The sequence below is a fragment of the Staurois parvus genome, unplaced genomic scaffold (genome assembly GCF_062004578.1).
Source record: "Staurois parvus isolate SC_StPar_1 unplaced genomic scaffold, SC_StPar_1.0 ptg000882l, whole genome shotgun sequence".
Taxonomy (NCBI): Eukaryota; Metazoa; Chordata; class Amphibia; order Anura; family Ranidae; genus Staurois; species Staurois parvus.
In genome coordinates, this window is record NW_028318678.1 from 26,251 (window position 1) to 38,980 (window position 12,730).

The 12,730-nt window shown below is 46.4% G+C and overlaps 1 protein-coding gene across 3 annotated transcripts in view; it reads left to right on the plus strand.

The window, feature by feature from the left end:
- The window catches only part of PRPSAP2 (phosphoribosyl pyrophosphate synthetase associated protein 2), an 80,995-nt gene that overhangs the window by 24,983 nt on the left and 43,282 nt on the right, over positions 1 to 12,730 (plus strand). For all 3 annotated transcript variants that reach the window (XM_089656006.1, XM_089656008.1, XM_089656007.1), the window contains one exon: positions 3,418 to 3,533. In XM_089656006.1, the coding sequence (XP_089512132.1) occupies positions 3,418 to 3,533 (116 nt within the window). The remainder of the gene's footprint in view (positions 1 to 3,417; positions 3,534 to 12,730) is intronic.

Below are 12,730 nucleotides of genomic sequence, written 5' to 3' on the forward strand. Positions count from 1 at the left end.
TGAGTTTCCTTGCATTAACATACCTAAGGCTATGTTCACACTAGCTTTGTTTGCAGGCATCAGACAGGCGTTTGGGAAGCGTTTTTAATGCTTCTCAAACACCTATGAATATTCTGCACCTGGCAGCACACAGTTCTGTTCACACTGAAGCCTTAGCGTCGCGGCAAAACTGACGCCTCGTGTGGAGTCAGGAGGAGTTAAAGCCTCCCATTCACGTCTATGGTGACGCGTTTGCAAGGCGTTAATACCATTTAACTTCATTATAGGCGTTTGCGGTGTGGTTTTAACGCTTTGCAAACGCCTCAAAAATGCGCATTGGGCGTTGGGGAGCGTTAAAAACACTTCCGAAACGCCAACGCCTGTCAAACCCTATAGGGGCATTTGGCAAGAGTTAGGAATAAAGTGAAGTGTGAACGTAGCCTAATGCCGGCCATACATGGGTCGAAATTCGACTGATTTTTCGTCCTCACCCCTGCAAGCCGGTACAACCAAGGTCCCCGACTGCACTTTTCTCACTGCAGGTAAATTAGTACAACTTGGTGAGCAGTATCGGCGAGTACTTGAATGCAAGTATCAGTAACAAACAGGTATCGGTGCCACCCTACTTACTCTGATTTCACTGCACACTGTGAGCTTCTTACAATTTGCAGGAAGTCAGATACAGCCCACTTCATTTCCTGGCTGATAGATGTTCCGCATCACCCAACGCCTTCCTCCCCAGCCCACAACTTTCATGTGCTAGATCTCAGTTCTTCCAATCATGGAGACTAAGGCCGGCCATACATGGGTCGACATTTAACCAATTTTTTGTCCGAAAATCCTAAGACCTAAGAATAATCAGCCGATTTTCGCTCTGTTAGTGGGTCAATGGCACTAGCCGATTTTCGTGGCTCCTCCCCTTTTCGGTGATCGGGCATGTTGGAAAATTCGTGAAAAACTACCGATTTTAAACTCAATGATGGTGAAATCGTATGATCATTTTTCCGAAAAGAATATGCGCATGAGCCGTGACCTGGAAGGAACAGAAGTTTTGCCTGTTATATGGGGTGAACTTTATGACTTGGTCGGCCGATTTTTGGAATCATCGATGGCGCCATCGGATTACCGAGCAAACAACATTTTCGATTTTCAGACGAAACATCGTTCGGAATTCGACCCATGTATGGCCTGCATTAGAGAAGTCTAGCTGCTAGAGCTTTAACCCTTTGTTAGGACAAACAGTGTTCAAATCTAGTTTACATATGGTTAAATGGTTAGCACGTCCGCCTGGCAGTACTAGGGTCGTTGGTTTGAATCCCAGCCACAGCACCTCCTGCCTGGAGTTTGCATGTTCTCCCTGTGCCTGCGTGGGTTTCCTCTGGGTACTCCAGTTTCCTCCCACACTCCAAGGACATGCTGGTAGGTTAATTGGATCCTGTCTAAATTGGTCCTTGTATATGAATGTGAGTTAGGGACCTTAGATTGTACACCCCTTGAGGGTTAGGGACCTTAGATTGTACACCCCTTGAGGGTTAGGGACCTTAGATTGTACACCCCTTGAGGGTTAGGGACCTTAGATTGTACACCCCTTGAGGGTTAGGGACCTTAGATTGTATACCCCTTGAGGGTTAGGGACTGATGTGAATGTATAATATATATGTAAAGTGCTGCGTAATTTGACGGCGCTATATAAGTACCTGAAATAATAATAATAAATACATATGAGATCTGCCAGCACAGTACAGACAGGGCTAATTATAGTAAAAATGAAAGTGTTGTGAATATTTAAAGGATGAACGCACTCCTTGCTTTTGTTCACGATCATCTGCATGCCCCACCCGGAGCCTTTTTGCACTTTGCTTGCCAGCTGTGAGCAGTGCATGTCTATAGCAGTCTCGTGCATTGCACTGCTGAAACTACATGTCCTATCTAGTACTGCGCATGCATCCCCATGGTTGCAGTCCTTGCCCTGCTTTCCCTTTGAACCTTGTGGACAAGGGCAAGTCTCTCTCTGTTTTTGCATAACGTCTCCTCCAGCACCAGAACACATTACTGTAGTGCATTCAGGAAGCGAGTAGAGGAGTGTAGCAACATTTTCACATACAGTGGGGACTATGGAACGTGAAAGTAGCCACGATCTGAAAGGAAGTTCCTCTAACATTAACCCTAGGTTCACATCTGTGCGGGTTCCCAGAATGGGTGTGTTTCCCAGTGCGGGCGGCGTGCCATTAGAACTAATGGCACCCGCCCACGGGTCCGCGATTCTCTGTGCGGGTGGTGCGGCTGCACGGATTTTCGTGCGGTTCCACCCGCACAGAAGATTGTGGACCCGCAGGTGGGTGCCATTAGTTCTAATGGCACGCCGCCCGCACTGGGAAATGCAGCCATACTGGGAACCGAGGTTCTCATGCGGGCTGCGTTTTCCAAAGTAGTGCAGGGACTTCTTTCCCTGCGTGTCATGGGCACGGGAGTCCATTCAAATGAATGGGCTCTCGTGCCCGTGCAAAACGCGGCCCGCACGGCCGCATAGGTGTGAACCGGGGGTAAAAGGGACACAAATGGCTTCCAATTAATGAATATAATTTTTTTTTCCTGGGAAGTGGGGTTTACTTGCACATGCTCAGTGGGCACCCGGCTGTGAAGCCGCAAGCTGTCATAGCCAAGTGCTCACGCTGAAGATGCCGGCACCTGGAATACAGGACAGCCGGGGCACCATGGGATTGTGGGATAGGTAAGTGGCTGTTTTTTTTAAAAGTCAGCAGCTACATTTTTTGTAGCTGCTGACTTTTATTTTTTTTACAGAGTGAGTTTAACTCCGCTTTAAGAGGGACAGAGAGAGACAGGGATAGGCAGAGTTCTGTAATTCAGCAGGCAGGGGTGACAACACTAGTTTGGATTTCAGTGCAGCAATGTGTTGTCAGCTTGGACAGGAAGTTGGGAATATGCTGGATATCTAGCCGATCAAAGAGTATTTTTCTGTACAGCATTCTTAAATGGATAAAACATGTGGAAATGTACTTGCGTCAGAGAAATGTACAGAATAGTTTTCTTATTTTGCCCAGCTAGGTTGTAAAGCCGGACATTATTGTTCCATATTGGATGGAACGTGGCCAATGTCATATGCTTTCTAGGGCACATTTTGCACTGTCCCCTCCCTTGTGGCTTCCTTTGTCTTTTAATGACATGCCGTCACGCACACACATTTCAACTATTGTGGCTGGATGTCCTATTATGTCTGTAAAGAAATGCATTCATGCATGTTTATTCAGCCGGTATATTCTCATTATAAACTTGGATCTTGGTGTTTGTGTCATTTAAGATCTTGTCTAACAAACAGTCAGCAACTGGAAGTCGTCCTTGCAGGAGAGAATAGAGGATGTGTGTCTGATCTTCGTGTTGGCCTGCTTTGTCTCATTGTTACCTCCTCTCCTCCAATAGGTTTAACGCATCTCATTACTATGGACCTGCATCAAAAGGAAATTCAGGGATTTTTCAACATTCCTGTGGACAATCTCCGAGCGTCTCCCTTCCTCTTACAGTACATCCAGGAAGAGGTACTCCTCAATGTCTAGAAGTAAAATGACACTGGGGGAGATTTACTGAAACTGGAGAGTGTAAAATCTGGTGAAGCTCTGTGGAGAAACCAATCCGCTTCTAAGTTCTGTTGTCAAACCCTATCCCTAGGTTCACACCTATGCGGCTGTGCGGGGCGCGTTTTGCACGGGCACGACAGCCCATTCATTTGAATTCATTCATTCCCATGACACGCAGGGAAAGAAGTCCCTGCACTACTTTGAAAAACGCAGCCCGCACGGGAACTTAGGTTCCCAGTACGGTTGCGTTTCCCAGTGCGGGCGGCGTGCCATTAGAACTAATGGCACCCGCCCGCCGGTCCGTAATTCTCTATGCGGGTGGTGCGGATGAAGGGATTTTCGTGCGGATCCGCAGCAGCACCAACCGCATAGATGTGAACCGGGGGTAATTGAACAAACTGAAGTTAGAAGCTGATTGGCTACCATGCACAGCTGCACCAGATTCTGAGTGGTCCATTTTTAGTAAATCTCCCCCTATATGTCTGTAAGTCAAATTTACAGTGCAAAAAATGTGTTACTTTTTTCATGATAAAAGTGGGGAAAGGTTCAGACCTTAGCCAGTTTTTGATAGCTGATTGTGTTCTCACTTACAGTGGGGAAAATAATTACTGGATACCCTGCAGATGTTGTAAGTTTTCCCACTTACAAAGAAATGAAGGGTCTATCATTTTTATCATAGGTGTATTTTAAATGATAGAGACAGAATATCAACCAAAAATCCAGAAAAAACACGATACAAATGTTATAAATTGAGTTGGTTCAGTGAGTAAAATAAGTATTTGATCCCCTACCAACCAACAATAATTCTGGCTCCCACAGACTGGCAATGCGCTCATGTGGTACACAGATTAGTCTTGTCAATTTAAGAAGATGCTCCTAACTCGTTATGTGTTTAAAAGACACCTGTCCACAGAATATCTTCCTTCCATTCAAACCTCACCACCATGGGCAAGATCAAAGAGCTGTCAAAGGACATCAGGGTCAAGATTGTAGACCTGCACAAGGCTGGAATGGGCTACAAGACCATCAGCAAGAAGCTTGGTGAGAAGGAGACAACTGTTTGAGCGATTATTTGTAAATGGAAGAAATACAAAATAAGCATCACTCGCCCCCTCAATGCAAGATTTTGCCTCATGGGGTAAGGATGATCATGAGAAAAGTGAGGGATCAACTCAGAACTACAGGAGAGAAGCTTGTGAATGATTTCAGGGCAGTTGGGACCACAGTCCCCAATTAAACCATTGGTAACACAATATGCCGTCATGGATTGAAATCCTGCAGCGCCCGCAAGGTCCCCCTCCTCAAGAAGGCACATGTACAGGCCTGTCTAGTTTGCCAGTGAACATCTAAATGATTGGGAGAAAGTTCTGTGGTCAGATGAGACCAAAATTGAGCTCTTTTGGCATTAACTCGACTCGCCGTGTTTGGAGGAAGAAAAATGTTGACCATGACCCCAAGAACACCATGGAAATATCATGCTCTGGGGCTGTTTCTCTGCTAAAGGTACAGGCTGACTTTGCCGCATTGAGTGTGGGGCGACGGTGCCAGGTATTGTAAAATCTTGGAGGAGAACCTTCTTCCCTCAGCCAGAACACTGAAGATGGGTGGTGGATGGGTCCTCCAGCATGACAGTCACCCAAAACACACCGCCAAGGCAACAAAGGAGTGGCTTAAGAAGAAGCACATTAAGGTCCTGGAGTGGCCTAGCCAGTCTCTAGACCTTAATCCTGTAGAAAGTTTATGGATGGAGCTGAAACTTCTAGTTGCCAAGAAACCCTAACCAGTTCCTGACCGCGCTATAGCCAAAAGACCGTTACAGCGCGGTCGGCTAGTTCTCGGAGGGCGTCCATGGATGTCCTCCCAGGACCGCACCCTTGGGGCATGCAATGCGCGCGATCTGTGTCTTTCGGACACAGCTGATCACATGACTAAGGAAAGGGCCATTAGCAGCCGCTGTGTCCAATCACAGCTGATCACCGGGTAAATAGGAAATGCCGGTTATCGGCAGTCCTCTCCTCATGCTGACCGCATGAGGAGAGCCGGTAAGCAGCATTTCGCAGGGGGACATCTACACTGATCTTCAGGGCACTGATCATCAGTGTCTTGGTGATCAGTGTAGCCCCATCATTGCGGCCACTAGTGCCCATCTGTGCTGGCAATCAGTACCCATCAAGTGAATCAGTGCCGCCTAACAGTGCCCATCAATGCAACCTATCAGTGCCCATCGATGAAGGATTAAAATGACTCATTTACAAAACTTTATAACGGAAACAAAGAAAAACTTTTTTCTTTTTTAAACATTTTTGGTCTTTTTTAGTTTGTTTATCAAAAAATAAAACCCCCCGTGGTGATCAAATACCACCAAAATAAAGCTCTATTTGTCTAAAAAAAAAATGGTAAAAATTTTTGTTTGGGTACAGTGTTGCTTGACCATGCAATTGTCATTCAAAGTATGAGAGCACTGAAAACTGGTCAGGAAGGGGTTTAAAAATGCCCTCCAGGAAAGTGGTTGAGGGTTTAGGTCCGGTTCACACTATAGCAACGCAATCCAGATGCGTTCCAGGTGCTTTTTTGGGACGTTCCGGTGCATTTTTTATGTGTTTTTGACACATTCCAGTGCGTGTTTTATGCATTCCAGTTCATTTTTCCCCTCTCCTTTTCTTCAATTTAAATAGGGACATGTGCGTTTCGGTGCATTTTTGATGCGTTTTACCGCGTTCCAGTACAGTTCTGTGCAGAAAAAATGCAGCATGTTCTACTTTTTTTTTCTGCAACCAGTACGCACTGGAACTGTAAGCACTGATGTGAACTATGACATTGACAACCATACAACCTACTTTCTGTGTGTTTTGGATGCAGAAATAAAAGCAGCTGAAACACATGTAGTGTGAACTGGCCCTTAGAGAAGATCTGTAAAGAGTGGACCAAAATCTCTCCTGAGATGTGCGCAAACCTGGTAACCAACTCAAGAAACGTCTTACCTCTGTGCTTGCCAAAAAGGGTTTCTCCACCAGGTACTAAGCCATGTTTTGCTTGGGGATCAAATACTTATTTTACTCACTGAACTGCAACTCCGTTTATAACATTTGTATTATGTGTTTTGTCTGGATTTTTGGTTGATATTCTGTCTCTATCATTTAAAATACACCTACCATAAAATTGACAGGCCCTTAATTTCTATGTAAGTGGGCAAACTTACAAAGTCTGCAGGGGGATCAAATAATTTTTTTCCGCTGTAAAAGTTCTACTTTTTTTATTTCTTGTCCTGGAAGACACAACAGGAAGTGAGGGAAAATCTTTTCCAATGGAGACACAAATGGAAATCAAAATCGGCCAATAAGTTTTAACTCTCTCTCACTTAAAAAAAAAAAAAAATCATTTGATTCATCATTTTTAGTTGACAGTGTTTTAAGCTGAAACGGTGACCAGTGGCAACAATATTAAAGTGAACATGTACCAAAGGTAAATATTAAAAGCAAGGATCAAGAGATACCTGCATATACCTTTTAAAGCAAATACCTTTCATTTTCTCCTCCAACACTCTGTTTAGCTGCTAGGAAGGAAGAACGTACCTGATATTCCTGGGTGTAGAACAGCGTGTCCTGTCGTAGGTAGGACAGTGTTTGTGGTTGGCCATTGCCTCAGCGATGTCATGTGGGAGACAGGTATCTGGAAACAAATAGAAGACCACATTTCATGTATTTAGAATAAAAATAGCATCCACTTACATCACAGAGGGTGATGACCAACCTGGTAATGAAGTAGCATGTCCACTTGTGGAGAAGCAGCATATCCGCTTGTGGAGAAGCAGCATGTCCGCTTGTGGAGAAGCAGCATATCCGCTTGTGGAGAAGCAGCATATCCGCTTGTGGAGAAGCAGCATGTCCGCTTGTGGAGAAGCAGCATGTCCGCTTGTGGAGAAGCAGCATGTCCACTTGTGGAGAAGCAGCATGTCCGCTTGTGGAGAAGCAGCATATCCGCTTGTGGAGAAGCAGCATGTCCGCTTGTGGAGAAGCAGCATGTCCGCTTGTGGAGAAGCAGCATGTCCGCTTGTGGAGAAGCAGCATGTCCGCTTGTGGAGAAGCAGCATGTCCGCTTGTGGAGAAGCAGCCATACATAAGTGGAGTGATTTATGAAGGATCCAGGATCCACACGCTGCCAGTGCTATAGAGTTTGCAGGGACTGGAGGATGTTAGGCTGCCAGCAGGTTTAAAGGAAAAAACCCAAGCGGGAACCCATAAGTGGCACTTGGATGGAAACAGCCATCAGACTCTTCCATGGTGTGGGTGGTGGTCTCGGGGGGGCAAGCAACATGTTTCTGGGCAAATAAGCCACTTTTTCAAACCTCTGTCCTGTTTAAGCTCACCGTTTGCACAGGACTGTTTCCTCCTTCCTAGCGGCTGAACAGAGTGGTGGGGGAACCAGAGGAAGGTAAGAATGTGAAGCTGGTAGGATTGGCTGTAAGTTGAACCTGTTGCTTTTCCCTGCATGGGCAATAACAAGTTTCCTTTAACCACTTTACTAGAGCTGCGCACTTTAAAATGGCGGAGTGGCGGACATGTATTTTTAGCATGCCATTTCAAAACAGCGCTTGGCTTGCTACTTTGTGTGTGCGCACCCTGCATGTGCTGATTGCTTGTGACTGCAAAATACATTAGAGTGGGTCTGTGCCTAGTGAGCGATGTGATAGTGCCTGGAGTTCCGCTTTAAGGAAATCTGTGCTGAGAGCAATATGGAGCCGGTCATGGCTGATCTCCTTCTGAAAATGCCAGCTGCCTGTAGCCGGAGTACTTTTTGTGTCCCTGACTTGGAATAAACATTTGATAAGCAGAGTAAGACTTATGTCAACCTTACCACCAGGAACTAGCATTTTCAGAAGGAAGGGTAAGTAAGGGCAGCTTCCTGCATAGGTTTTTTTCCCTTTATTTCCTTTTGGGGACCTTAAAGAGATCTAGGAATAGAAATATCGGCAGCACACCGGGTTTCTCCAATATGGGTCCAGTGCTTTTAATGTGTAATCGCATAGTTACAAGGAAAGCAACGTTTCGGAGTCTTGCAGGAACCCTTCATCAGGCATGTGTGATGAAGGGGTCGTACAAGACTCCGAAACGTTGCATTCCTTGTACCTATGTGAGTACACATTAAAAGCTTTGGACCCATATTGGAGAGACCCGGTGTGCTGCCGATATTTCGGAGTCTCGCGGGAGCCCTTCATCACACATGCCTGATCAAGAGGTCCTGCGAGACTCTGAAACGTTGCATTCCTTGCACCTATGTGAGTACACATTAAAAGCTTTGCACCCATATTGGAGAAACCTGGTATGCTGGCGATATTTCGGAGTCTCGCGGGAGCCCTTCATCACACATGCCTGATCAAGAAGTCCTGCGAGACTCCAAAACGTTGCTTTCCTTGTAACTATGTGAGTACACATTAAAGCTTTGGACCCATATTGGAGAGACCTGGTATGCTGGCGTTATTTCGGAGTCTCGCGGGAGCCCTTCATCACACATGCCTGATGAAGGGGTCCTGAAAGACTCTGAAACGTTGCATTCCTTGTTACTATGTGAGTACACATTAAAAGCTTTGGACCCATATTGGAGAAACCCGGTGTGCTGCCGATATTTCGGAGTCTCGCGGGACCCCTTCATCACACATGCCTGATCAAGAGGTCCTGCGAGACTCTGAAACGTTGCTTTCCTTGTAACTATGTGAGTACACATTAAAAGCTTTGCACCCATATTGGAGAAACCTGGTATGCTGGCGATATTTCGGAGTCTCGTGGGACCTATTCATCACACATGCCTGATGAAGGGGTCCTGAAGGACTCCGAAATGTTGCTTTCTTTGTAACCATGTGAGTACACATTGAAAGCTTTGGACCCATATTGGATAAACCCGGTGTAGGGACAATATTTTGGAGTCGTTTCGGAGTCTCGCGGGACCCCTTCATCACACATGCCTGATGAAGGGGTCCTGCGAGACTCCGAAACGTTGCTTTCCTTGTAACTATGTGAGTACACATTGAAAGCTTTGGACCCATATTGGAGAAACCTGGTGTGCTGGCGATATTTCTGTTCCTTGATGTATCACGGTTCCAGCCTTTGGTCTCTACATCACCCACTATACATACAGCCGTTGTTCTATGCAGGGACGTGTGCGTTGGGATGTTGCAGCTACACTTAAAGTAGATCTAAACCCAGTCACTAAAATATCACATAAGCTTTAACCCGTCAATGCCATTCAAAATTTTTCAGTCTCTTTTTAATCTGCAGCTCTAATTCAAATAAAAACTGTCGCTCTTGTGATATAGGTCCTTGTTCAGGCACCTTCTGCTATGGGGTGACAACTGTCCCTCCGTTGTGCTGCTGTGTTGTCACCCGCACCTCTGATTTTAGGGCAGAGCTTTGCTGCTTTTAGATCTGGGGAGCTGTACAAGTGAACGTCATCACGTCTGCCTGTTGTAGTGCCACGGTTTTTGGTGCCTCCTTAGCTCAGCCTCTGCCTATATTGTGACCTTCACTCCAATACTGTTCATAGCAGCCGATAGCGAGGAGGCTGTACAAAGGCTTATCTGTGTGTACAAGGCCTGAAAATGAAGTATTTTAAGGAGCATGGGAGAGGCTTACTGTCCTTGGGCTGTTTTTGTTTGACTTATATTTTGGTTGCCAATAGGGAGACATTGAGGCCAATGGACTGGTTACAGAATGAGACTGATGAGTAAAATATAGGCTTCTAGGCCTTTAAAGGGAAGCATTGATTGTGTGTCAATGCTATTCTAGTTTTTTTTTAATTCATCATTCTTTAAATAGTTTATCTCTCTTTTTATGATCTACAAATCTTGCTTTTACAAAAAAATATTTAATACAGGACAAAACATTTTTCACAGTGACATTTTTCAAAGCTGATTATTATTATTATTATACAGGATTTATATGGCGCCAACAGTTTGCTCCGCGCTTTACAAAATGAAGGTAGACATTACAGTTACAATACAATTTGGTACAAGAGGAAACCTCGGACCCGGCTCATTAGAGCTTACAATCTAGGAGGAAGGGTTGAGTGATACAAAAGGTAATAGCTGTGGGGGGGGGGGGGGATGAGCTGATGGAGGAAATAAATGGCGGTTTACTAGGTAGAAGCAGGATAGGCTTCTTTAAAGAGAGAGGTTTTCAGGGATCGTCTAAAGGTGAATGGATTAGGAGACAGCCGGACAGATTGGGGTAGGGAGTTCTACAGGATGGGAGAAGCTCGGGAGAAGTCCTGGAGGCGAGCCTTTGGAGGAGCTGTCACGGGAACTAGAGAGCAGAAGGTCTTGGGAGGATTGAAGAGAGCAGTTTGGTTGATATTTTGAGACAAGGTTGGTGATGTAGCTGGGGGCAGAGTTGTGGATGGCTTTGTAAGTTGTTGTTAGTAATTTGAATTTTATTTGTTGGGCGAGTGGAAGCCAGTGGAGGGATTGGCAGAGAGGGGTGGAGGACACTGAGTGGAGGCCAGTGGAGGGATTGGCAGAGAGGGGTGGAGGACACTGAGTGGAGGCCAGTGGAGGGATTGGCAGAGAGGGGTGGAGGACACTGAGTGGAGGCCAGTGGAGGGATTGGCAGAGAGGGGTGGAGGACACTGAGTGGAGGCCAGTGGAGGGATTGGCAGAGAGGGGTGGAGGACACTGAGTGGAGGCCAGTGGAGGGATTGGCAGAGAGGGGTGGAGGACACTGAGTGGAGGCCAGTGGAGGGATTGGCAGAGAGGGGTGGAGGACACTGAGTGGAGGCCAGTGGAGGGATTGGCAGAGAGGGGTGGAGGACACTGAGTGGAGGCCAGTGGAGGGATTGGCAGAGATGGGTGGAGGACACTGAGTGGAGGCCAGTGGAGGGATTGGCAGAGAGGGGTGGAGGACACTGAGTGGAAGCCAGTGGAGGGATTGGCAGAGAGGGGTGGAGGACACTGAGTGGAGGCCAGTGGAGGGATTAACGGAGAGGGATGGAGGACACTGAGTGGAGGCCAGTGGAGGGATTGGCAGAGAGGGGTGGAGGCCAGTGGAGGGATTGGCAGAGAGGGATGGAGGACACTGAGTGGAGGCCAGTGGAGGGATTAACGGAGAGGGATGGAGGACACTGAGTGGAGGCCAGTGGAGGGATTGGCAGAGAGGGGTGGCAGACACTGAGTGGAAGCCAGTGGAGGGATTGGCATAGAGGGGTAGCAGACACTGAATGGTTGGTAAGGTGGATGAGCCTGGCAGCCGTATTCATGATGGACTAGAGGGGGGATAGCCTATGTAAAGGTCATCCAACGAGGAGGGAGTTGCAGTAGTCGAGGCGAGAGATGACCAGTGAGTGAAGTAGGATCTTTGTGGTATCATTGGTTAAAAAGGGGCGTATTCTGGAGATGTTGCGGAGGTTGAGGCGGCATGATTGAAAGCAGCTGCAATCTTTGAAAGCCAATTCCCTGTATACGGTGGGTAGTGGCAGTTTCCCTGTAGGGGTTGTGTTCACAAACTTTGTGTCAATGCCATCAACTTGGGGCCCTTCTGAGATCCTTCAGAATTCATTGACAGGTGCATTTGACCTTTAAGTGACCTCCTCCTGACATGCCTTTGACCTGCTTAAAGTTATTTTAAAGGTTGCAATTTAAAAAAAAAAAACCAAACATGGTATACTTACCTGTTCTGTGTAATGGTTTTGCACAGAGCAGCCCCGATCCTCCTCTCTTTGGGTCCCCCGCCAGCAGTCCCCCCCCCCATTCACATTGCTGGATCGAGATGGGGCTCAGGTAAATATGAGGGGGGCTGCACCCAGAAGGTTTTTTACCATAATGGTAAATGCATTAAGGTACAAAAAAGAAAACATTCTGCCTTCAGAACCACTGAAGGCATAATGGGGGCTTTACATTCCCATAGACTTGAATGGTATGTGTTGGTGCAGTGCTGAGTAGGCAGAAATTGGGGGTCAAAATCTAATTTTAGAGGCAGCTCTCTGTCAACTGGGGTATCCAAAAAGGTCCTTGGAGTAGTCTAGAGACCATTAGAAAGATGAGAGTGCCACAAAACGTGATTCAGAATTTTATTTTTTAGAATATGTAATCAACAAGCCAACACGTTTCGGGGGCTCAAGGCTAACCTTCATCAGGGCTAAGAATCAAAATAACATAAGACAATATAAGTTGA